The 27,541-nt window shown below is 44.0% G+C and overlaps 1 protein-coding gene across 4 annotated transcripts in view; it reads right to left on the reverse strand.

The window, feature by feature from the left end:
* The window catches only part of MYO5B (myosin VB), a 380,074-nt gene that overhangs the window by 252,958 nt on the left and 99,575 nt on the right, over positions 1 to 27,541 (reverse strand). Inside the window, exon 1 of one of the 4 annotated variants that reach the window (XM_009192713.4) lies at positions 27,097 to 27,424. The exons of 2 other annotated variants lie outside the window; for them this stretch is intronic. In XM_009192713.4, coding sequence (XP_009190977.3) covers positions 27,097 to 27,147 — 51 coding nt within the window. In that variant the 5' untranslated portion in view covers positions 27,148 to 27,424. Of the gene's footprint in view, positions 1 to 27,096; positions 27,425 to 27,541 lie in introns of those variants that run through there. One more of the 4 variants, XM_017951727.3, reaches the window with a different exon arrangement.

Below are 27,541 nucleotides of genomic sequence, written 5' to 3' on the forward strand. Positions count from 1 at the left end.
CAGACCCCGAATGAATAGATGAATGCTCTCCAGGGTGGAAGGCAGTGAGTTCTCACTCTTAGTTTCTGCAAGAGCCGATTGTTAAAAAGAGCCTGGCACCTCCCTGCTTCTCTTGCTTCCTCTCTTGCCATGTGATCTCCACAAATGCTGGCTCCCTTTTGCCTCCTGCCATGAGTGGAAGCAGCCTGGGGCCCTCTCCAGAAGCAGTTAGTGGCACCATGCTTCTTGTATAGTCTGCAGAACCATGAGCCAAATACACCTGTTCTATCAACTACCCAGCCTCAGGTATTCCTTTATAGCAACAAAAAACGGCCTAAGACAGTTACTATTAAGAACAGTGACCCATGGGGACAGGTAACACAAAAGCACTCCAGTCTTGCCAGTGCTGTTTTCCTTACCAAGTATACACCACAGACATGTTCTAGAACACATATACATACATACATATATACACACACACATACTATACATACATATATATACATACACATACATACATATATATATACACACACACACACACAACACTTTTAGAGTAGAAATAGTTTAAATCCAAAGCAGCTCAGAATCTCTGGGACAACATAAGCAAACCCTATTCCTCAATAAAATTCTCACTTTCTTACAGATGCCTTACATACTAGGTAGCCAATAAAGCTTTTGTCAAACATGTGAGATTAATAGTAGATACTGAAATAGGTCCACATCCCTATTTTAATAAGTATACATCCCAGGTCTTAAAATAGAAACCCATACCAGGTGTTAAATCATCCAGGTTCTGGATACAGTCTGAGTCATACTATATTCTTTCCAGTACCACTTAGGTGTTAAAATAGGGACACATCCCAGATCTAGAGTGTTAGCTTTCCCCAGTGGCCCCTGCCAGTGCCCTGGCTCCAAGGCCTTCCTGGGGTCCAAGCCCCCATAGAGGAAAGCCTGGGAGAACATCACAAAGGACTGACCAAAACTCCTCCAATAAAGTTAAGTGATCCAAGTAGTCCCACCTTAAGTAAACTGGGAATGCATAGAAGAAAACAGAAGGAAAGAAAAGGAAGCACCCTGTTTCTGGACACAGGCCAAGTCACATTTATTCTTTTCAGGATGACTGAGAATATGGAGCTGGAGATGTCAAGCAAAAGGCAACTGGGTCTTGGTGTGAAAGAAGTGTGGCTCTGGTCAACAGGTTACCAAGGCACATAGACCTCCCTCAGCATCCAAATAGCAAAATGGCATTGGACAAATCATTCACATTCTCCTGACCTTGGTTTTCCCAATCAGTAGGTTAACTAAATTAAGCTCTCAACACTCCATTTGCACTTATCATTTAACCACCTTCCTGCTTCCTGGTAAGACGGTTGCCCATGGCAACATCTTTAATGTCCACCTTTAATATATCCATGGAAAGGTTAAAGTTTGTGGCTCAACAGATAGGCTTCTCTCTAATCAGAGGAGAGACCACAGAAGTCAACTATTTTGGGGTTTGGTTTCAGAATAAGAAACTCTATCATTATTTAGCAGGTAAGGGAAAGAAGGCTCCCAGGAGGATCAGTGCCTAGCCCAGGAACACTCATCTATGGAGTCCAAAAACCGTCCTGGGTGCGAGTAGGAAATGGGTAAAAGGGCAACGTTCCCTGGTTAAAAAACATAGCAATAATAATAATCATTGGATGTTTAAAACATACCCCTTATTGGCCATTCCCTCTCCTGCTGTATCTACCATCTGCCTATGTTTAACAGAGAACCTTCTTATTTGGGTTGATGCTGAGCTCTGGAGTTTGTTTTCACCACCGATGTAAGGATGAGGAACAGCATCACGTCAGGACAGAGCTCCACCACTCACAGCAGGGATGTTAAGCACCACAACATTGGCAAAATTTTCCCTTCCAAGTCCCAACGTCCCATCCCCCGAGTCTTCAGTGTTGTGCAGCCTCGCCGTCCATTAGTCCACAGCTAGATGTGACATACTGTCCACTGTCCATTCACAGTATCCACCCTCTCACGCTCATGTCTGAGCATGCTCATCCCCGTTGCCCTCACTCCTCAGGCTGGTACTGCTAGAAGAGCACGGTTTAGAGAGTAATTGCAGTTTTCAAAGGACTTATGCAAATAGTAATTCCTAGAATTCCATGAGACAGGAAGCACAGGTGTTCTTAGATACAGTTTACAGCTGAAAGACACTGAGATCCAGGAAGTTAAGGAACCTGGCTGTGCTCAGATCCCTAAAAAAAAAACTGAACCCAGAAATAGACCTTGACTCCCCAGCCAGTGCTCCTTCTACTTCTCCAAGCCCTACCCAATATTCAAGTTTAATTGAAGAGTTCCAACCAATCACCAAGACCTGTTGGTTCAACCCCATTTATTGAGGCACCTAGAACATGCCAGATAACGTCGACATCAAACTCAAATTCAAGATCCACTCTCAATTTCCACTCTGCTACCTTAGTTCCAGACTTCAACTCTTACCTGAAATATTGCAATTTACTTTTTTTTTTTTCTTTTTTTTGAGACAGGGTCTTACTCTGTCACCCAGGCTGGAGTGCAGGGGTGTGATCTTGGCTCACTGCAACCTCCGCCTCCCGGGTTTGAGCAATTCTCCTGCCTTAGCCTCCCGAGTAGACGGGATTACAGGCACCCACCACTACGCCTGGCTAATTTTTTTGTATTTTTAGTAGAGACAAGGTTTCACCATGTTTACCAGGCTAGTCTCGAACTCCTGACCTCAGGTGATCTACCTGCCTCAGCCTCCCAAAGTGCTGGGATTACAGGTGTGAGCCATCGCGCCCAGCTGCAATTTACTCTTAATTGGCCTTCCTGCAACCAATGTGTTTCCACTCCAACTGATTTTCTAGATTGCTTGCTTCTAGAGCACTTCTCAACTGGGGTGGGGGGCAAAACTGTCCCCAGAGGACACATGGCAATGTCTTCAGACGTTTTTTATTATCACAAGGGTGGGGGAGGGGGTCCTACTGGCATCTAGTAGGTAGAGCTCAGGGATGCCACTATAACAACATACCGCAATGCACAGGACAGCCCTTGACAACAAATTATCCAGTCCAAATACCATTCACGCCACAGTTGAGAAATTCTGTTCCAGAATCAACTCAAGAACAAAAATACCCATCCTGCATGATACCATTCCCCTGCTTAAAAATGTCCACGGGATAAGTTCATACAAGACTGTTCGCAATTGGCCCAAATGACTTTTCTGGCCACATCCCCATCCTACCTGCGCCACCCAGCTCCCACACACCCCCACACCTCCTGCCTGCATACCCTCTCATCCCACACTCCAGCCACATTAACCTATTTTGAGACAGGATCTCATTCTGTCACCCAGGTGGGAGTGCAGTGGTGCAATCACTACTCATTGCAGCCTCAACCTCTGGGCTCAAGTGATCCTCCGGCCTCAGCCTTCTGGGTAGCTGGGACATTTGGGCCGATTGCGAACAGTCTTGTATGAACTTTTGTATTTTTTGTAGAGATGAAGTCCCCCTATGTTGCCTAGGCTGGTATCAAATTCCTGGGCTCAAGCCATCCTCCCGCCTTGGCCTCCCCAAATACTAAGATTACAGGTGTGGGCCACCGCGCCCAGCACTAACCTATTTTAAGTCCTTCCTGAGCTTTCCTGCCAGTAGGCCTTGCTCATGCTGTTTCCTCTGCTGAAGACATCTTCCTCCCTTCCTCCACCTCCTCCACTGCTATTTACCCTTTGAGGACCAGCGTAACATTACTCCCTTTGTCAAGCCTGTTTGTTCATGTTTGCCCCAGGGGTCCCTCTGTGTTTTTACTATAAAAGCCGTGAATTCTACTACATTCATTTGTACAGATGTTTCTCTTCCCTCAAGCGTAGTGATAAAATGTTCATCGTGATGCCCTATGCATACAGGACAGGGCCTGCAAAGCACTGAAGCAGATGCTGAATGACGGACACGTGCGCACACACACTTTAGCACTGTAGATTCTTCTCATAGCAAGAAGCTATGGCCTCGCGCTCACCAGAAAGGCTAAATATAGTACTATCTAAATGACCCATCAGCACAGGGCTGTCACCAGCTCGAGAACATCTGGGCACGAGGAAGAGCAGCACTGTCTTCAAACTCCAGCATGGAGTCTGACGACGCTGCACTTCTCTCTGCAGAGTTAGCACAGCCATAGCTCCTGTAACTTCTAGGTCTTATCTGTCACGACTCCTGGTTCTGTGGGAATTTCTGGGTCCTACAGATTTAGAAAGCTCTGAAGCAATGGGTGTTTTGAATGAATACAGTGTTTTGTGTTTCTCTAAAACTAAATGGAAGAATGCCAAGAGCAGGATCCTCAGCACAGGCTTAAGAGCAATAGGGGAGCATCTGAGAGGAATTTCACTGAGTCCCAGGCTCCAGCCCCATTTCTGTTAATAGGAGACAAATCAACAGCTGACTTCTACAATGTACTGCATAACACAGACCATCCAGCTTCCATCACTGGGGACAAGCAACCCTCTAAGACTTGGGCTAAAGAAAATAGGAGCTAGAAGTCATCAAGGTCTCCTTGGTACCACTAGGCCCTGTTAATTCTCTAGGCACTCCCTTTGGAAGTTCTCCATGGGCTTCAGAAAACACTGATCTTAGTCCTGTGGGAACTGATGTTATGGAGGAGGGACACTCTGTGGTTGCCCAGACAAAAAGTGATTACAAGGGAGGAGACCACCCCTCATATCTTCTTATGCCCAATTTCTGCCTCCAAAGAAAGAAGTAAAAACGAAAAGGCAGAAATGAAATCCACAGGCAGACAGCCCGGCGCTGCACCCTGGGCCTGGTAGTTAAAGATCGACCCCTGACCTAATTGGTTCTGTTATCAATAGATTAGACATTGTATTGAAATGCACTGTGAAAATCTCTATCTTGTTTTGTTCCAATCTAATTACCGGTGCGTGCAGCCCCCAGTCACGTACCCCTGCTTGCTCAATCAATCACGACCCCCTCACATGCATCCCCTTAGAGTTGTGAGCCCTTAAAAGGGACAGGAATTGCTCACTCGGGGAGCTCGGCTCTTGAGACAGGAGTCTTGCCGATGTCCCCGCCGAATAAACCCCTTCCTTCTTTAACTCGGTGTCTGAGGAGTTTTGTCTGTGGCTCGTCCTGCAACAATTAGAGTACATTTGCAACTTACATAACCAGAAATCATTTTTAAAAAGAAAGAGAAAAAAAAAAAAACCTAACATTTAGCCTCTGACCTGTGAGGACACAGAAAATAGACCACAGTCTAGCTGAGGCTCTTCCCAAGCCTCAGGGATCCAGTCCAAAGTCTGTGGAGTAGCTGGTGAAAAAGCAGCCCCATTTATGTGGGAGAGAGACAAGAGTGACCAGGGAAGGGTATCACGTTCAGGAAGTGTAGCCTGAGGGAAAATTGGAAATGGCGGTTGGTGGTGTGAACGCTGGCCCCAAACCTAACTGCTCTGTGTCCTGGGATAAACTGCTGGCCCTTCCTTCCTCAGTTTCCTCATTTGCAGGAGCTGCCTATCTTACCTCACAAGGGCATCAAAAGAGAATAATTCCAATCAGACACTAAATACCTCATGGGGGCATGAGATAACACCACCAGGTACTACAGTGCATTCTAAGGTTTTTGCTAACAGTGCAGTTAAGCAGGCAACGTATAACAACAGAAAACATTAACCATCAATGGAAAGTAAGCAGCAGGACACACAGTTATTGGATATCAGCACAGGGCTGCATCTAGTGGGTGGAACCAGCCCACCGAGATGCAGACGGGGAGCTCCCACTGGAGGAAGGAAGAGTCCAGGAGGAAGTCCCAGAAGAGAATTTGGCCTGCATGACCAGAAGCAGGAGAGCAACCAGGGCTCACATTCCAGGCTGGAGCGTGCAAGGGGAAGGCCCAAGCAGGCCATCAGCTGGGTTGAAGCCAGGGATTTGTGGAAAGGTATGGTGAGAGGCAAGTTCCAAAAGGCAGGTTGGAGTTATATTGTAGCCAAAGATTTAATCCTAGCCAAGGGACTCTCACCTAATCCTTCACACAGGAGAAGCCAGAAGAAGTTGATTGAGAAGTTTAGAGATCTGGATAAAAGAAAGTATATTTATAACAATCAAGTATTATACAAATGCTAATTGTTATCATTGCTATTCTTGGTACCTGCTACTGAAATCGGTACCTTGTCAAGGGTCCCCAAATGGCAGAATAAAAACATTATAAACCACCATGAGGCATACCAGTAAATAATTTATATCAATTTTGTCACTCAACACAACTCTGCACCCAGATGGAACTGGCAAAATAAGAAAAGCCAAGGAAGCTAAGCAAATGAAATCAAACCCAAGTGAACTGGGAAGGACATACAAGCATCGTGAGAAGCCAGGTTCCCACAACAACTTGGCTTTCTTGACCACATTCCTGGCCTTCCTCCTTCCACACTGGCCGCCCATTTGCTGGGTAGTTCCCTGACTCCCCTCCTCCGTGCACTTTTTACTTAGCCCTGTCCCTTCTTCTGTGCATGTAACATAATTCTGCTGGGATCTTGTCCAGCTGCATGGCTGCTACCTCTCATGTATGCAGCTGAACCCCCACTTTACCACTGAGTTCTCAACCCTCATATCCAACTCAGTGCCTTTATTTGCGTGTGTAACATGTAGATTGAAAGTTCAAAAAGTCAAAATTGAGCCCCTGAATCCTTTCCTACCCCTCACCTGTTTATTTCCTAGTCTCTCCCACCTCAGAAAATGATACCTCCATCTACTTTGTGGTTCAAGCAAAAGCCCAGAGATGTCATCCTGGTTCCTATTTTTTTACCCTATTATCTACATCCAATCCATTGGCAAGGCCCATTCACTCTACTACCAACAGGTATCTTGCAACTGATCCTTCTCCATTCACCCTGCCAACCCCCTCCTCTTCTAGACTGCTCCTGCTCCCTCTTACCTGGTCCCTGCTTCTGCTCTAAACCTCCACAAACCATGTGTATTAGTCCATTTTCATGCTGCTGATAAAGACATACCGGAGACTGGGAAGAAAAAGAGGTTTAATTGGACTTACAGTTCCACATGGCTGGGGAGGCTCAGAATCATGGCAAAAGGCATTTCTTACACGGCAGCAGCAAGAGCAAAATGAGGAAACAAAAGCAGAAAACCTTGATAAGCCCATCAGATCTCATAAGTCTTATTCACTATCGCGAGAATAGCATGAGAAAGACCGGCACCCATACTCAATTACCTCCCGCGGGGTCCCTCCCACAACACATGGGAATTCTGGGAGATACAATTCAAGGTGAGATTTGGGTGAGGACACAGCCAAACCTATCACCATGCATTTCCTAAAGAGCAGTCAGAGCACTATTTTGAAAGAGCCCATCGGATGTCACTTCCCTGCTTAAAATCTTCCACTGCATTAATAGAACCCGAACTCCTCATTGAGGCTCTTGAATCCTGCATATCCTCTCTACCAACCTCATCCCTTTCCATCCAGCACACCGCAATTCTAGCTCAATAGGTCTCTTCTTTTCTTGGACCTTTGAATCTGCAACCCTCCTCCCCACCCTCTGCTCAGGGAGTCTCACCAGACTCTTGTCATGTAAATCTCAGTTCAAACATCACCTTCCCTGAAGAGCTTTTCCTGACCAACTAACGTTAAAACAGGTCTGTTAGTCACTTTCCACCAACCCCACTATCAGATTTTCTTATCTGAAATGATCAGGTTGGTCTCTTGACTGTCTCATGCCCAAAAATGTAAGCTCCAGGAGATTGAAGACCTGTGGTTTTTTTGTTTTTGTTTGTTTGTTTTGAGACGGAGTCTCACTCTGTCGCCCAGGCTGGAGTGCAGTGGTGTGATCTCGGCTCACTGCAGCCTATGCCTCCCGGGTTCAAGCGATTCTCCTGCCTCAGCCTCCCGAGTATCTGGGATTACAGGCATGTGCCACCACGCCCAGCTAGTTTTTGTATTTTTAGTAGAGGCAGGGTTTCACCATATTGGTCAGACTGCTCTCCAACTCCTGACCTCATGATCTGCCTGCCTCAGCCTCCCAAAGTGCTAGGATTACAGGTGTGAACCACTGCGCCTGGCCTGGAGACCTGTTTTTTTCAGTTACATCTCTAGTGCCAAGTGTACTCAGATTATTTGTAGGGGACACCCTTTGAGCTAGAGCAGACCATGGGAGTGCATTGTACTGGGGTTGTCCTTACCCCAGTGCTAAGATTCAGGGGAGACAGGGATCTCTTGGGATTCCATGGGTCTGGAAGACTGGAGAGACTTCATAGAAAACAGGCAGGATGGAGAAGGAAGGAAGACATCTCAGGTGTGTGCCAAGACATGAAGAATCCAAGTTTTGCACATCTACATATACACAGGAGTATACCACGAATTCCATGGTGAAATTAGTCTATCATTGCCCTTCTTCACAGCAGGATAAAGAAGGCAGCAAGTATTTTCTATCCTTTGTCATCTAATCCTTATAACTCTTCTGGTAAAACATTAATACCCTCATTTCTGTGACTACCGGGGACTGCAGCCCATAGAAGGTGCCTCCCTCCCAGCCCAAGGCCACACAGTGATGGCAGAGCAAGCCTAGATCCTAGTGTGAGGTCCTACACCTTCCACCAGTGCCACACTATGTTCCCCAAGACAGACCACGGGCTTTAGGCTTCTAGATTCAAAGAAGTGGATGCCAAAAGGGGAAAGAAAAACACAGGGCAGGAAGCCCAAGTCCCCTGTAAACGAGCTGGGGCACTCAGTTTGGATCCAGGAGTGACAAGTTTTCATCTCTAACAGGAGCATGGAGCCAGAACCCCAGGCCAACAGCTTCCAGCTCTTGGCATTCCTTCCTGCTACCACCAGCCCATTTCAAAAGAAGTATCAGTGGCAATGTGCAGCTCTACCACTAAATGCACATCAGAGGCCAGGCCATGCCATGCTGCAGAATGGTCAGAAGGGCTGGACTTTGATTCAGCAAGTCTGACCGCAAACTGCAATTGGAATCCAGGAAGGCCTCAAGGATAACCCCTGTTAACCCTCCACTGACATCTCCTCGATGATCTCATTATTTGAAAAATAGTCTCAGAAGAAGCCACAGTTGGGAGGTCAACAAGAAAGAAGGGTTGGCAAGATACCTCCTTTTTCTTCTTTTTAATTGCAAAAGGCATGCCAGAGAGCACCCTGCAGCCAGAGGCAGAGCTCACTCACTGCTAAGCTAAGGGAAAACACTCAGAAGGACGTAAAGATCCTTCTCCTGGCTGCAGAACTGAATGGAAAGGGAGCTGAACTGTGAGCTGACATGGTTGAGAAGGTGGCAGTGGACAATCATACCATGTTCCCTCCACGCTCAACTACCCTGAAAATAAGGGGCACCAGCCACCAAAGACACAAGATTTGCCTCAGTAGCATGAGGGTGAAACAGGAAAGAGGGAAAGGTGTGGCAGGAGGAGAGGCAGGGAAGATCACACAGCCACAGCAGCCACCCAGTGAGACCTCCCAAGCTTTTCATAGCACGGAACATGTCAGGACACACCAGCATCCATTCTTGTGCTTCCTGTCCCTGTCATGACATAGTCTTGGACTTGTCAAATTCCTAGAAATGAGCAAAGGGGATCCAGCAGTTGGTCTAAATAAGACAATTCCAAAAGGTGGTCATAGGATTCCTCTCCTATCAACTAGCCACACACTGCCCCGGCTGCCTTCCTGCTCCTTTTGGAAAAGCCAGAGACGCAGTCAGAAGCTCCCTGTGTGTGTCTCTCCATTGTTCAGAATATTCCCAATCAGGTGAAGTAACGTCCAGTGAGTGGCTTGACAATGATTGTGATAAAAAACCAGCTGGGACATTCACACCTGACTTTCTGTTACACTGAAAACTAAAGAAGCCCAAACTAAAACACTGATATATATAAAAAACACCAGATATATATATATATATGTGCATAAAATAAGATTTTGGCAATTTTGCCTCATTAGAAATATTTTTCAAATACATTTCCTTTTTATGCCTGTAAAGATGTCATCGGTCTTTATATGTAACAGACTACTCTTTATGCTGTGAGGATGCCCTTGTTAAAACGTCTCCTCTTTTAGGAAACAGAATGGGGTTAGTAAATGGCAGTTGGCATTTTTGTTTAGGGTTAATTTATTGTGGCAAAGTAAAAAAAAAAAAAGACAACTTACATCAGTGACTTGAATTCTTATTGTGGGTCTTTTTTTTTTTTTTTTTAATTTATTTATTATTATTATACTTTAAGTTGTAGGGTACGTATTGCATAGCGTGCAGGTTTGTTACATATGTATACTTGTGCCAGGTTAGTCTGCTGCACCCATCAACTCGTCATTTACATCAATTATAATAACTCCCAATGCAATCCCTCCCCCTCCCCCCTCCTCCACTCCCATAGTAGGCCCCGGTGTGTGATGTTCCCCTTCCTGAGTCCCGAGTGATCTCGACATTTCCGGGGTTCCACACCTATGAGTGAGAACATCGCGGTGTTTAGTTTCTGTTCTTGTGATAGTTTGCTTTAAGAATGATGGTTTCCAGCTGCATCCATGTCCTACAAAGGATGCAAACTCATCCCCTTTGCTTTGGCATAGTATTCCATGGTGTATATGTGCCACATTTCTTAATAATCAATCTGTCACTGATGGACATTTGGGTTGATTCAAGTCTTTGCTATTGTGAATAATTGCGTATCACGTTGACGGTCTTTATAGCATAATTGCAATCAGCTGGGTATATCCCCAGTAATGGGATGGCTGGGTCATATGGTACATGGACACCGATCATGAGGAATCGCCATACTGTTTTCCATAATGGTTGAACTAGTTTACAATCCCACCAACAGTGCCAAAGTGTTCCACATCCCTCCAGCACCTGTTGTTTCCTGACTTTTTAGGTAATTCTAACTGGTAGGATAGAGTATCTCATTGTGGGTTTTGATTTGCATTTTCTCTGATGGCCAGTGATGATGAGCATTTTTCATATGTCTGTTGGCTGTATGAATGTCTTCTTTTGAGAAATGTCTGTTCATGTCATGGATGAGGACATTTTCATGTTGTTTGAGTTGCTTTGTAGGTTCTGGATATTAGCCCTTTGTCCAGATGAGTAGATTGCAAAATTTTCTCCCATTCTATAGGTTGCCTGTTCACTCTGATGGTAGTTTCTTTGCTGTGCAGAAGCTCTTTAGTTTAATTAGATCCCATTTTGTCAATTTTAGCTTTTGCTGCCGTTGCTTTTGGTGTTTTAGACATGAAGTCTTTGCCCATGCCTATGTCTGAATGGTACTACCTGGTTTCCTCTGGGATTTTTATGGTATTAGGTCTAACATTTAAGTCTCTAATCCATCTTGAATTAATTTTCATATAAGAATTAAGGAAAGGATCCAGTTTCGGCTTTCTGCCCATGGCTAGCCAATTTTCCCAGCACCATTTATTAAATGGGAATCCTTTCCCATTTCTTGTTTCTCTCAGGTTTGTCCAAAGATCAGATGGCTGTAGATGTGTGGTATTATTTCACAGGGACTCTGATTACCTTGTTCCATTGGTCTCTATCTCTGTTTTGGTACCAGTACCATGCTGTTTTTGGTTACTGTAGCCTTGTAGTATAGTTTGAAGTCAGGTAGCGTGATGCCTCCAGCTTTGTTCTTTGACTTAGGATTGTCTTGGAGATCGCGGGCTCTTTGGGTTTATATGAACTTTTTAAACTAGGTTTTCAATTCTGTGAAGAAACTCATTGGTAGCTTGATGGGATGGCATTGAATCTATAAATTACCTTGGAGCGGTATGGCCATTTTCACGATATTGATTCTTCCTCCATGAGCATGGTATGTTCTTCCCATTTGTTTGTGTCCTCTTTGTTTTACTTTGAGCGGTGGTTTGTAGTTCTCAACCAGAAGAGTCCTTGCCCCATCCCTTGTAAGTTGGATTCTAGGTATTTTATTCTCTTTGAAGCACTTGTGAATGGAAGTTCATTCATGGTTGGCTCTGTGTTTGTCTGTTGGTGTATAGAGATGCTTGTGATTTTTGCATTAATTTTTGTATCCTGAGACTTTGCTGAAGTTGCTTATCAGCAAGGAATTTTGGGCTGAGACAATGGGGTTTTCTAAATATACAATCATGTCATCTGCAAGAGGGACAATTTGATCTTACCGCGCCGCTGCAGTTACCTTGATTTCTTTCTCTTGCCTGAGTTGCCCCTGTAGAACTTCCAACACTATGTTGAATAGAATTTGATGAGAGAGGGGCATCCCTGTCTTAATGCCAGTTTTCAAAGGGAATTTTTCAGTTTTGTCCATTTCAGTATGATGTGTGTGGGTTTGTCATAAATAGCTCTTATTATTTTGAAGTGCGTTCCATCAATACCGAATTTGGCGTTTTAGCATGAAGGGCTGTTGAATTTTTTGTCCAAAAGCGGCACTGCCATCTATTGAGAGACCATCATGTGGTTCTTGTCTTTTTGGTTCTGTTTATATGCTGGATTATGTTTATTGATTTGCGAATGTTGAACCAGCCTTGCATCCCAGGAGGATGAAGCCCTTGATCATGGTGAATAAGCTTTTGATGTGTTGTTGAATCCGGTTTTGCCAGTATTTTATTTGGTTTTGCATCGATGTTCATCAGGATATTGGTCTAAAATTCTTTTTGTTGTGTCTCTGCCAGGCTTTGAGTATCAGGATGATGTTGGCCTCATAAAACAGAGTTAGGGAGGATTCCCTCTTTTCTATTGATTGGAATAGTTTCAGAAGGAATGGTACCAGCCTCCTCATTGTACCTCTGGTAGGAAGATTCAGCTGTGATCCATTCTGGTGCAGACTTTTGGTTGGCTATTAATTATTGCCTCAATTTCAAGAATTACTATTGGTCTATTCAGGGATTCAGCTCTTCTGGGTTTGCAGTCTTGGAAAGTGTAAGTGTCCAGGAAATTATCCATTTCTTCTAGGTTTTTCAGTTTATTTTGCGTAGAGGTGTTTATAAAGTATTCTCTGATGGTAGTTTGTATTTCTGTGGGGTCGGTGGTGATATCCCTTTATCATTTTTTAATTAAGCGTCGATTTGATTCTTCTCTCTTTTCTTCTTTATTAGTCTTGCTAGTGGTCTGTCAATTTTGTTGATCTTTCAAAAACCAACTCCTGGATTCATTGATTTTTTTTTTTTTTTTTGGAGGGTTTTATTGTCTCCTCCTTCAGTTCTGCTCTGATCTTAGTTATTTCTTGCCTTCTGCTAGCTTTCGAATGTGTTTGCTCTTGCTTCTCTAGTTCTTTTAATTGCGATGTTAGAGTGTCAATTTTAGATCTTTCCTGCTTTCTCTTGTGGGCATTTAGTGCTATAAATTTCCCTCTACACACTGCTTTAAATGTATTGTGGGTCTTTTATTATTTTTTTCTAGTTCATCAAACCTGAAGTCTGCTCTGTGTTCAAGTTTGTATAACACACCATAGCTTTGCACATAAACGGGGTTACAGAAACCAGAGATGCTTGCTACTTCATGGCATGTTGGATTGCAACTCGGAAGTCCTTTTCTAAGAGAAATGAGGCTGTAACTCAGAGTGGCCCTGCATCCACATGCTTAAACCTCATGCCTACCATGAGATGCTAAGGTGATCGGTGATCAAGGCAACAAACACACACACACACACATACACACACACACACACACGCACACAAATAAAGGAGTTCAATGGTCCAGCCCATTTCAGGAATGTTGCATCTCCCATTCATCTCCTATAGATTCATAATGCTTAACTACATAGTTTTTTAAATGTTTAATCAGAATTTCTTAATTACACCTGACAAAGAAGCTTTATCTTAAAACAACGCAACTTCAAGAGAGACACTTGTGTTCCATGAAATGCACTTTGGGAAACAAAGGCACAGAGGAAAGAACAGTTGAACGGCAGTCAGGAGGGCTCTCTGCTGCTCACTTGCTCTGGGGGGACAAGACACCCTCTTCACCCTAAGGCCTACTGCCAGTTTCCGGTTCCTACATACTACAATAGCACATCCATTGACCTTTATCAGCACACTCCCAGAACTGGAAATTCCACATGAGAACCGCACATCCTATATTGGGGAAAAGACATATATTAGCACAAAAGGCATCATAGCCTGGACTTATTTCCTTGGAGGCAGGGGAAGTCGAGGAATCAAGATGACAATACAGAAGCTAGGTCAATACTGGAACCCTAGGGAAAGTGGGAATATTCCCTTTACCCTAGGTGAATCCGTGTAGCTTGAGATCACATAAAGCCTATAGCAGAGTTTCCAAGCTCAACGATCTGGTTTGTTTAGACTAAATCCTTCCACAGGAGGTCCTACAGGGAAAGGGAATTGATCAGCACTTGGTACCTTCTCAAAAATAAGCTTCAGATCCCTGAGCATCCTGGGAGATTAGGTGCCTTTCGATCATGCTTGGTTTACATCACTATATGCCACTTAGTATTATGACACAGCACAAAGGTGAGAAAGCACATTTTGGTGGGCTTTAAGGCAAATTTTTCTATGCAAGTCCCCTAATGGCAGGAGAGAGTAGATGCATACTGTCTACCCACTAAAATTTGGATTGACACATTTCACCTTTCTAATTAACATGAATTTGTAAAAGCCCTCAACTTTACTCATCAAGGAAATGCAAATTAAAAACATGAGATACCATTACACACACCACCACTTTACACTCAACATAATACCTAAAAGAAAAGAAAACAAGCATTGGCAAGGATGTGGAACAAGCTGAATTTTTATGAATGTATAAACAGGTAAAACCACTTTGGAAACTCTTCAGCAATATCTGCGAAAGCTAAGCACAAGACCCGTCCCCAACACCATGACTTAGCAATTCTACTCCTAGATATATGCCCAAAAGAAAAGCATACATATGTTTACCGAAAGACAAGTACAAGACTATGCCCAGCAGCTTTTTTTTTTGTAAATGCCAAGAGCTAGAAAAAACCCAATGTTCATTAACAGTAGGATGGACAAATACATCCCAGTATATTCACACTGCAGCATACTATACAGCAAGGAGAAGGAAGAAGCTACCACTACATGCAACAGCAAGGACACATCTCAACCATAATGTGGACATAAGAATACATACTAAACTATTCCATTTGCAGAAACTTCAAAAATAGGCAAAGGTAAACAATGGTGTTAGAAGTCAGGACAAGCGACTCTGGGGAAGGGCAAAGTGACTGCAAGGGCATGCAAAGGAAACTTCCAGGATGCTGGTAAGTTCTGTCTCTTGATCAGGTTCTAGTTACATCAGTGGGTTCAGTATGTGACAATACATCAAGTTAGATATACACTTATGTGTTTTTCTGTATATAAATCTTACTTCAATAAAAAGTTTAAGAAAGAGAATTTTCCATCTTGCTTTACACCCTCACCACATGTGTGTCTTTATTGTCTCCCCCAGAATCTTTCATAACTCATATTCTAGGAAAATGTGCCACACTTAACTTGTGGTATCTCTTCCTCCACAGAATGCTGTCCCACACTCTCCAGGTATAAGAAGATGGGGATGAGAGCATCCACCCCTTGGTCCTTGGACCAATCACTTCCTCCCTCTCACACTTCCATTTAAAAGACAGAGTGCTCCAAAACGAAACTCCTGAAATTCTCCCCTTTGAGGCAGAGCCCTTCCCTCAAACCCTGGGATACAGAAATCACATTCCCTTTCAAATACCTGTTGGTCTCACTGGCATTGGAGAATATGAATGGATGACTATGAATGGCTGACTCCTCTTCTGCACAGCCACCTGCCACTCTCCAGCTCCTGGAAGAAGCCCAGGCCTCGAGGGAGCTGGCAGGAAAAGGTGGCATGGGAGGGACGGGAGCCTCTGTAGCAGTGAAATCAGACTGTCCAAGTCCAGGGCAAAGCATCTGCTATGTCACCCCTAGACAACAGCCCAGCTGGTCAGTGTCCAGTGGAATGCCTGCCTGCCTGCCCTCCTTAATTTTGCCAGCATCAGTTTATCCTAGGGCAGAGGGGTTTTGTTGCCACAGGGACACAATGGTGCTGTTCAGTCACAACTCAGATGCCTGAGATGACAAGTATGGGGAGGGGCTGCTCCTGTTACCAGTGCCATTTTTACAATTTTAGTTTAACTGTGGTAAATATAAAGTTTACAATTTAGCCACTTTTAAATGTACAAGTTAGTGGCCCTGAATACTACCATATTATTGTGCAACCAACACCACTGTCCATCTCCAGAATTTTTATCATCCCAAACAAGCTCTGGACTCATTAACCCACCAACCAGTACCATTTTAAAAAGACACACGAGAGAAGGAACTACGAGTAAATACCTCAGCAAGCCGTTGGGACCAGACTGACACTACAGCAACTTGGTATTAGTGACAAGGTCAAGTGAGTTAACTACACAGTTTCTTAAAGGATCTGCATCTTGGCTGAAGGAGAACATCTGTGGGGTAGGGGGAGGTGCTGCCTCATTTACAGGGCAGCCAATCAAAGCAACTACCTCCCTGAGAGCAAATCTACAGGAGAGCCTCTCCTCACTCTACATCAGTTTCTCTCCCAGCATCCTTTCAATGCTCTTGACAATATGTTATTCCAAGGGCAGACATTTTTATAGAGCATGTGGGGGAAACCAATGGCGACTTGCCCAAAGCTGCCCCCAAGAGTCATGGTTTGGCAAGAGGCCACATGCTACTTGTAGGCCATCCACAGTCACCAGAAGCCACCTCAAGTATTAGCTGTTCCAGTTAGACGATGACAACAGGAAGGGGGACAAACTGAAAAAGCCTACTGAATCAAAATCCTCAGTGGAGTTATACTAAACAATTAACATTTACACAACACTTGCTACATACAAAGGATGGTGCCAGGTTCCCATGCTGGGATGGGATGATAAGCTGGAACTTGAAGCAAGTTCCCATACTAAGAGAACTTCAAAATAAGCACAAGGGCCCGGCCCTCCCATCCAGGTTGCTGAGGTGTCCGTGCAGCAGGGAGGAAGGCATAGGAGGGGTCTTTCATCATTAAGTCATGTGCCAGCCCATCCCACTCTATGGGAAGCTCCACATTTCATGTTGGGTGTTTCTTTAAAATACTGAATTTGATCATTAAGCCAAAACATGACCAGGAGGTAGAATCTAAAAATACATATATTTTCATGCAGCTAGTAGCAAGCTAAACTTGGAATAAAGTTATGAGTCACCAGAAACTCAAACACGCCTTCCAAGAAAGCATCTGCTCTGTGTTCTCAGGTGACTTCACCAGCTTTCCCTTCCTCCTTCTTCACCTCTCCTAAGGTCGACAAAGCCTGGATTTAGGTCAGCCTCTTCAGTGGGTCCTTCTGTTGGGGCTAGCAGCCCTCAGAATGAATTATCTCCTAATCTAAAGTCACCAGAGGATTGGCTGACCACAGACGACTTGTTTCCAGAGCCAAAAGGACCCTCCAAGCTCGTGCTCCCAATAGGAGGCTGCCCAACCCTTAAGAAAACAAAGACCTACTATTTTAAAATAACAAGCTAACAGCCAACAAAAGCTAACTGAGGGCTCGGGATTCTTTCAGCTGATTCATACACTGTACACACAGGTGATTCTTCTACCAGCTACTCTAAAGGTGGTGGGAAAAGGGAGGAAAACACTATGAGAGAGAAACTCCTCATTGTGAAGGTACACAATCCCTGCACTGTAATACAATTTAAAAGCTCTCTCCCAAATAAAGGGTTGCCATACTTTGGGGCTGATCTCAGTGTTTTGTGTTTAGTTTTGGTCACAGTAAACAAATCAAGTGTCCTGGGACAAAAAGGCTTATATGGGGACAAAAGTCTTATTTCCAGGGAAATTTTTTCAGTCCAAGTAACATCTGACATTCTGATTCACACATGCAACCTTTTCTATTCCACCCCCCTGTTCTGTAATCTTTGTTTAAAAAAATATAGCCCACAACTGAGGAATTCACAATTGTATACAAAAAGACAACTGCGGATGGAGAGAAGAGTTTGAGGCTAGCCTGATGGTCTTTCTTGCCTCATCAATTCATATTTCATACTTCCCAAATTCTTGGTTATGGAACCTGAAATTTTACCAAGAAGTAATTTGCTTGATTTAACAAAATTCTTTTCTAAAAATGAAAATACACCTCTAAAAGAAATATGATATATTAGTATTTACTCCCATATAAGTCAGTTCAGTGTCATCTGCAGAAAAACAGTTGAGATTGGCAGCTAGGAGGAAATGTATTTTTATCATAGATTAAGGTAGCCTCAAGTGTGATGGGGCTCAAGACCCACAAAGGAACCAAGGGCTGGAGGAGAGTTGAAGAGAGGGTTAAATATAACAGGAGGCAGGCAAAGTGCCAGACATAAGTCCTCACTAAACCATGGACCAAACCCTATTCCCTGTGTTACTGGATTCCAGGATCCAGGCTTCAGCCTTATACTGTGAATATTACAAGCTCAAGTGTGTTATGGACCAACAGGTTGACCTGGAAACAGTGACCTGCAAAAAGATTGTTTCTAGTGGAAAAATGCATCTTAAAACTCCAAATACGTGAACAGAGAAAAATGTTGAAGGATATTCCACGTTATTAGGAGCTATCGAAATGTACAATTCATTGTTTAAAACCAATTCAGGTCAAGAACCTAAGTGTTTCCTCTGCTTAAAGCAAAGGCTATGTGCAGATTGATAAGATATACTAATGTCACGCAACATACTGTGAGACCCAATCCTTCCTACCTCAAAGAAATGTGCGGTCTAATATTAATTGTAGGATTGGGACCTAAGTTCTATTCATGGATATCCTTTCCAACTTCTGTCCCTCCTAGGAGCTAAGACCATTAAACAACACATGCTCATTTTACTTCAGTTAGAAAAATGAATGCTACCACCTTAATACAAGGGAAAGACTTGCAAATTTGAGGAAGACGACAGCCAGTTTAGGCAAAGAACTGTTTTTACTCACAACACTTCTGACACCAGATGGGTGGGTTTCTTCCATCCAAGAACCAATTCTCCAGACATCAACTGGGTGTTCCTCCTCCAATTCAGTTCTAACACTAACCACCTGGAGTCGGTGCAGACCCCACAGATTAAGAGCCCAGTTACACAAGACCATACCCACTGCCAGTGCCAAGTCTAAGGTTCCCACCTGTACTTCTGGGAGTTCCCATGATCCTTTTCCTCAGGCTCAGTAATTTACTAGAACAGCTCGTAGGGCTTAGGAAAGTGCTTTGCTTGCTACTATCTGTTTATCATAAAGAATGTAATTCAGGAACAGCCAAATAGAAGAGGTGCATCGGGCAAGGTATGGGGGAAGGCACAGAGTCTCTGTGAGCTCTCCGGGTGCACCACCCTCCCAGCACCTCAATGTGTTCACCAACCTGGAAGCTTGCCAAACCCTACCATTCAGAGTTTTTTAATGAAAGTTTCATGACATGGGCATGACAGATTGGCCATTGATGATTGACTCAATCTCCAGGCCCCTTTCCTCTGCCAGAAGTCAAGGAGTGGGACAGTTCCAACCCTCTAATCATGCCTTGGTCTCTCTGACACTCAGCCCCAATCCTGAAACTATTATAATATCTAGGAGCCACCAGCCATCTCAGTAGCATACAAAAGACACTTTTATCACTCCAGAGATTCCCAGGGTTTTAGGAGCTATGTGCCAAGAACTGAGGACAAAGACCCAAATATGCACATTTATCCCAGGCATGCATGCTGCATGTGACATGTGGGCATCACAGCACTGAGCGCACAAACACAAGCCAGAATTAAATTCTTGTTCGGGAGCAGTTAACTTTAATTCAGAGCCTCAGAGAGTTTCCCCTCATCTGTTCAACCATTCTGCAACTACATGAGCTCAGTTACAAGGCTGGTCACCATGGCCACCCACAGCTGAAGTTGGGAGGAAGTAAACCCTCTAGTGGGTGTCACCAACCTGATACCCAAGAAAATCAGGAATCTCAAACTCATTCACCGCCAGGCACGCCATCCCAGTCCACCCCAAGGAAGGTTTACAGTTATATGCAAATTACAGAAGATGACATCATCATTTCCCCGAATTGCCACAGAAGTTTCAGAGTAAGACCCTAGCGCAGAATGGTACTACTGCCACTTAATAGCTGTGTGATTCAGGCAGGTCACATCATCTCCCTGTGCCTCAGCTTATCATGGAACCTCTTCCAAAAGGTATATGAGAGAATTCCATGGCATAATAACGTTTTCAGAACAGTATCTGGCACCTAGTTGCTAACACTTAGCAGCACATGTTGCCAACTAGAGCTTCAATTTTCCACCTGTAAAATGAAAAGAAGACTCTGTGCTCCTTCTAGCCCTTTATCCAGGATGAATCGAGTATCAATTTTGACCCAGAATTCATTCGTCCTCCCTTAGCTTTCTCTTTCTGGGTTATACTCAGTTTTGCTTTTCTAAAACTCTGCTTTAACCATTTTTATTACTCTTTCCAGAGTTAGAGAGGAACTGCCTACTTAATTTTCAAATCCCTTCTTCTGAATCTCTGGCACAAAAATGGTTATCCAGTTTGGGCCTCAATACTCTCAGAGCCAGGAAATTCATCACTGAGGCAGCAGTTGTTTCCCTTACTGAAGGCCTGCAAAGTTCTTTATGTTTCTCCTGCCTTCTGGGAACTTTCAAACCAAATCTATATAACCAAATCTATATAGCCAAATCTCGACATTTGCTCTGATGGTAGCAACAACAATCTGTTTCTAGTTGGGAAGAGTTTAAAACATTATCGAGTTTGACCCTCACAATTCTTCGGAGAAGTAAGGTAGATATTATTCCATCTCTAGAAAAATAAAGGGGATCAGGAGGTTCTGCAAGTTTAAGTGGCTCTGTCCACTTTTCCCATGAAACTGCAGAGTCTGGAACCCAGGTCGTCCAACTCCAAGCCAGCTATTTCAGTCTATTTTCACCTACTTGCCATTTCAGAACCGTAACATGCCCAAGTTTCCCTTGCATGTAATTAACAGCACCAACAGCTCTCTTAGCCTCTCCTGCTTGTTCTGTCTAGATAATTTGCTATGAGTGGTCAGGTAGCCAGTGGTAATTTTTCTAACTAATATTCTAAGCTCATAGTATAATTAAGAAATTGCATATAACTAGAAAAACATTCATACAGCAATATTCCTTAGAACTTTAATTTTAAAAATCTATCTGTAACACCTACACTAATGACTAGTTAAAATCAGCCTCATCCCCACTCCCAGGCTAAACAAAGACAATTTTTTTAAATGCGGTTACTTTTCCCAAGGATACCAGCCTTTCACCTATCACCTCCTTCTTAAAATCACACATAATTTGCAATTGGGATAATTCAACTGGTGAAAACTAAGTCATGCAGTGATATAATCAGCTGTAAAATTATGCAAAGATCATTTAACAAGTGAATGCCGTTTAGCACAGAGCTACTCCCCACAGGCAATGGCAACCAGTCACAACAGAGTAGTAACCTGCCCTGCTTAGCATCACATCAGAGAAGCTGTATTTCCTATTTCAGCAGTTTGGTCCTTTGACCACTGTAACAGTTAACACAATAGACATAGGAAGGGGAAAGAGAGAAGACACTTATCCATCCACTTCCCTATCCCATAAACTGCAAGTCTCCAGAAAAGCTTCATTTACCATTCCCTGGGAATGCAGTACTTTTTACTTACCAAGACTTGGGGATGCTGCAGCTTTTGAGCCCACAGTGAGGTCCTTAACATCACAGTGGGGGTGAGGAAGAGTTGGGGATCTTGCAAGCAACGGTGCAAAAAAAGAGGAGGTAGCCATCTGCCCTCAGTCAGCGGAGGAAAGCAGCCAGGCTGCCACCACAGACACAGAGGTCTCAGATCAGAACTTCGAGATCTCCTGTAAAAGAACCTGGGCAGCTTCTCCCAGGAAATGCTGTGGAGGTGGAAGGGCTCTTTCCAGGTTCTCTGTTAAACCTGCAGGGAGAAGGTCTCATCCCCATCCTGATTAACAATGCTACATTAATAAAACACTGGATCCATTAATTCAAATAAATATTTAAGCACCAATGTGGCAGGTGTCAAGAGAGATGCATGGACAGTTAAGACACAGTTCCTAGTCAAGCCAATTCTTCCCAAGACTTGGCCTCTCTCATCAGTCCTGAGATGATACACAGTGCCACATTCTGGGTATCCAAAATTTTGTGAGGCCCAATTGCATTATACGGATGCTAACACAGATTCTCCTTAAAGAGATGTCAAAAACACTCGCTTAAGCAGCTAGGCACTAAATATTAGCAGGCTATCCTATGCCCAGGACAGAGCTACACTAACACATGCAACAAGCAGTCAACACCAATGTGGCTAGAAAATTACAATTTTACAAAACCTTCTAGGCCTGAGTACAATAGGATGACAAAGGGGATTGGAAAGGTCAGTGGGCCAGGAGCCATGAATCTGGGTTTTAGTCTCTGTCACAGAAAGGTGACTCTCACCAAGTTCCTACTGAAATTTCCTGTGAAGCACACGACTTATTTCTGCTGACCCCTGGTAGATTCCTGTATTTTCTTTTTAAAGATTTTAATTTTAAAATATGGCAGACTTTTTTGAAGTACAGAGTTAAAGCAGACATCTATATCCTCAACACTCTGTTTAACATATTTATGGCCTATTCCGACTCACTCCAGATTTTTAAAAATAAACTTATTACCGTTGAGAGTTCCTTCCCTCTTCCATTGCCTTTTCTCTGTCCCAAAAGACAGCCATTATCTTGAGAGTAGAGTGATTTCCTCACATCTACGTCTGTGTACCATGACTAGATACACATGTAAATATGTAATATTGTTTGGTTGTATACTTAAGAAAAAATGGTAGCATGCACTACATATTCTACGTTTGTCTCCATTCACCACTGATGTTTTTCCTTGTTAATATGCATAGATCTGGCTTACTCGTTTCAGTATTCCATTGTGTGTGTGCACATATGTGTGTATCACAATTGACATATCTACCCCTCAGTGCTGGGCCTTGACAAGTATTCTTCACTCACTGATTCAAATATTGCTCAGAACCCATTACGTGTACCATACACTGTGCAGGCACTGGAGACACGGATAAATTATATAACCCTTGCATTTGGAACCAAAGGTAATTTCCACATTTGTGGAAATGCCAAGGCTGGGGCACTCCACTGACTATGCCAGCAGTCGGTTGGATCTTTATGTCTGGAGCTCAGAAGAGAGTAACAACTTCAGAAATAGGCTTAGAAGTCTTCTGCTTACAGCGGGAGGGTGACGCCAGCCGAAGAGATGAACAGGCCACAGGAACACACACAATTGGTCAACTCACAGAAATGCAAGAGACAAAAATAAACTGTTCTTGTGCCACTACATATATCGGAATGGTCTGTACGCAGCCAAAATAGAACCAAAAAGGAGGTCACTCTACCAATATCCCCAAATCGGACTGATTGGGAATAGTAATCCTCTACAGTAAATTGTGAAAGAGACTCATAGTAATAGCACACCTGAAACTGCTAAGCGAGTCTCACAGCTGTGAACAAGGTAACCACCACACCATGGACACTCCTCAATACCAGAACATGCAGCCATGATGTGTCCTATTTCAGCTCTCTCTCAGTATTCTACAAGATACTTCCTTAACCCACAGCCAGGTAGGACTTTGATGTTTGCCAAGTGTCTTTAATGATTAGCTGTTTACTTCTCCAACTGCTCTGAGGATTCTACCTCGGATAAACATCCTAGAGACTGTTCAAAAGCAGAGTGATGGCTGGGTGCGGTGGCTCACGCCTGTAATCCCGGCATTTTGGGAGGCCAAGGCGGGCGGATCACGAGGTCAGGAGATCGAGACCATCCTTGGCTAACACGGTGAAACCCCATCTCTACTAAAAATACAAAAAAAAGTTATCCAGGTGTGCTGGCACATGCCTGTAATCCCAGTTACTAGGGAGGCTGAGGCAGGAGAATCGCTTGAACCTGGGAGGTGGAGGTTGCGGTGAGGTAAGATTGTACCACTGCACTCTAGCCTGGGTGACAGAGCAAGACTCCATCTTAAAAAAAATAAAAATAAATAAAATGAGTGTTTTAAGAATCACATTACGTTTGCCTGCATGTGTCTGTCGTCTATGCAGACATCAGTAAAAATCTCCAAATAAACATGCAGAGGTAGCAACAAGAGGCCCAGGTGTCTCCTAGGTAGGGCTTTGTCATGAAGCCCAGGGCATTCACTGGGAGGCTGCCAGTTTTGATTGATGAGGCACCCTTCTCAAAGAGGTCAGGTCTCCAAGATGATGCTAGGTGCAGGAAAACCAAGATGAGAAAGGCCTGGGGACTCAGCCCTCATGCTAGCGGGGAAGCACAGTATGAGGAAGAGAGTATTAAGAGCCACAAGAGCAGCAGGGGTTGGGTGACACAGAAATTCCTGAGATGGCAGAGATTCGTTTGGCTGGAGGGTTAGAAAAGGTTTTGTGGAAGCAGGGACTTTGAGCAAAGCTTTGAAGGATGTAGAAGATTTGAAGATGCACAGAAAGAATCCATAGACCAGGGGAAGAAGCCAGCACCTGTGACACACAGCGGCAGGGCAGGTGTGGGGTGACCTGCTATAAGCTGGTTGTGGGTTTGGTGTCCAAAGGAGGGTAGAAGGAAATAAAGGTGGCAAGTCAGGATTATAGGCAGACCATGGAGGACCCCAAACACCCTGCTTGGAGAGAGGACTTCATGCTGTAAGCTACTGGAGGCTACTGAAAGTTTCTGAAACAGACAAAGGTGAGATTGGAACTGAGCCTCAGGAAACTCCACATGACAGGTATCTATAGGAACACCTACCACACACAGGAAAGGTAAGTGATGTGCTATCCATTTATTACCACCCTAGACACAGCTTAAATACAAGTGGAGCACTGGTGAAACCACCAATGTGACTTTTAAAGTCACCTGAGAAATGTTTTAAAACAGTAATTGTGTTCCTCTCCGTTTAACTCCAGGTTTGCTTGTTAGGAATCAAATTGAAGGAGCAGTCTTTTTTAAATCTCTATTTTGACATATCGTTTTGCACAACCCATAGCCCCAACCTCTCTCAAGGACTAGCTCAAGCCTGCACTTTCAGAAATTATTAATTTTCACTAATTGTCTAGGTTATGTATAAGCCCATGGCCATTTAAAATGTATGCATTCACACATGTATAATTTATATCCTCCATCTTCCAAAAGTGATTTATAGCACAGCAATTCATTTCATACTGTCTTTTCCGTCACTGTTTTGCACATCTATCTTATCTATCCATCTACACACTTCTTTTGAAGAAAGCCTGCATATCATACCTTTTTGGTTCTTCCAAAAGACGTGGCCCAACAGAAGGCATATGTTAGTGCTTGACAGATCTTTATTAGCTGATTTTTTTTGCTTCTAGACTTGTGAATATCATCTAAGGGGAGAAAAGTCTCCCTAAAATGCTGATTTTTCCTGGTCAGTAACATGGCAAAAGTAACCTTCTGGAAAGCAAGTCAGTTTCCTTTTTTAAAAGTTTATCTTGAGCTCAAGTTATAAGAACCTGGCCGGGCACGGTGGCTCACACCTGTAAGCCTAGCACTTTGGGAGACCAAGATGGGTGGATCACGAGGTCAGGAGTTAGAGACCAGCTTGGCCAATATGGTAGAAACCCCATCTTTACTAAAAATACAAAAATTAGCCAGAAGTGGTGGCACGTGCCTGTAGTCCCAGCTACTCAGGAGGCTGAGGCAGGAGAATTGCTTGAACCCAGGAGGTGGAGGTTGCGGTGAGCCAAGATTACACCACTGCACTCTGGCCTGGGCGACAAAGCAAGAGTCTGTCTCAAAAAAAAAAAAAAAGTTATAGGAATCTTTTATCAAGGGTGAGAGACACAAAAAGCAAACCAAAGGTTCCCTCTGAAGCCAAGTGCAGTGGCTCATGCCTGTAATCCCAGTACACTGGGAGGCCAAAGTGAGAGATTTACTTGAGCCCAAGAGTTTGAGACCAGTCTGAGCAACAAAGTGAGACCTCATCTCTATCAAAAAGAAAAAAAAAATCAAATAATTAGCCAGGTGTAGTGGTTCTTGCCTGTGTCCTAGTGTTGTAGAAGTTATTAAGAAATTATTTTAGGCAGATAGAAAGGAAAAGGGGTCCTTGGGAAGTTTGTTTTTAACGCTGCTCTGCAAATGTAAACGTTTCTTGTAAAGCCCTGGCTCTTAGAGCCAGGTCAGCAACCTTTGATATCCACCCAACATGGCGATTCCCTGGGCCTTTGTGCCCTTGCCCCACATATTTCTGGCAACATGGCCGCCCCCGCATAATCCCACATGTGTAGAACATCATGGCACCCTGCATCTGCATATTAAAAGGCTAGGACGGGAGGGCCAGCTTTTTCTAAGGCTACATGAATGACATACGTGGTCAAACCAATCCCCTGGGACCTATGCAAATCAAACACCACCTCCTCCAGCCTCTCTGTATATACTTGGCTGGTTTCCGCCCCAACTGGGGTTCCTTCTCTCAGCTTTGGAGCCCCACTCCCTTTGTCCCTGTATGAGGGAGCTTATTCCTTCTTCCTTGCCTATTAAATTCTCCACTCCTTAAAACTATTCCACGTGTGTCCATGTTGTTTTATCTAAACCAGCAGGAGGACCAAGAACCCTGGTGTTCCTCCACTCCAGGAGGAACCAAATCACCAGCTACAGGGGAAGCTGAGGCAGGAAGATCATTTGAGCCCAGGAAGTTGAGGCTGCAGTGAACCATGCCACCACACTCCAGCCTGAGTACCAGAGCGAGACCCTCAAAAAAAAAAAAAAAATTTCCCTCTGAGGGAAATTAACAAATGATGTCCATGAAAGACACACTTTGTGTCTGCTCATAAAAATGCAACCATTGTTGACAGGGACTCCAGGAAATGACAGCCACAGGATATTAGCTAGTATCCCTCCTTGAGTTGTTACCACACTCATCAACAAACACCCATATGCTCCACAGTCAGAATTTACACTCAACTGGGAAACCACCGCCCAAATCAAACCACCTCGCCTTTCTGCTGCTATTTCTGCTGTGGCTGTCTCCACCCTTTTTAGGCTTCTTGGGGATTTTCTATAAGCCAAGGTTTACAAAATGAAGTTTTAAAAATCAAAGAAGAGTTCCCTAGCACTTTTGTACCAAAGTCGCTCTACAACTGACCTGTTGTGCATTATAATGCAGCACAGGGGAGCTGCTACCTCTTGGATCCATCCAGAAAGAGCCTCATTGTATTGCCCCTTTCCCTGCAACAGCATCCCCCATCCTCCTATAGCATTAAGTGAGGGCTTCCTGTTCAAACAAGCTGTGTTCCAAGTTCTGAGTCTGGAATTCAGAATTCACTTTTTCTGCAGAAACGATTCTAGCCACGCTAGGTTCCCAGGACAGCCAACACAGCCTGTACACCTAAAATACAGTGACATGTTTCTATGAAGAAGTGCATTTTGACTCGCTTACCAGCAGGTATGTGCCTGGGTGTCCATGTGCCACCAGCATAAGGGAATTCCCCCAGTTAGTGGAGGTCCCACCTGAAGACAGGGAAGGGCAACAGCCTCACCTGTACATATAGATGCATTGCAGCCACTTGCCACCAGGTCAAAGGAGACTA

Source organism: Papio anubis, chromosome 19 (assembly GCF_008728515.1).
Source record: "Papio anubis isolate 15944 chromosome 19, Panubis1.0, whole genome shotgun sequence".
In the NCBI taxonomy this organism is placed as follows: domain Eukaryota; kingdom Metazoa; phylum Chordata; class Mammalia; order Primates; family Cercopithecidae; genus Papio; species Papio anubis.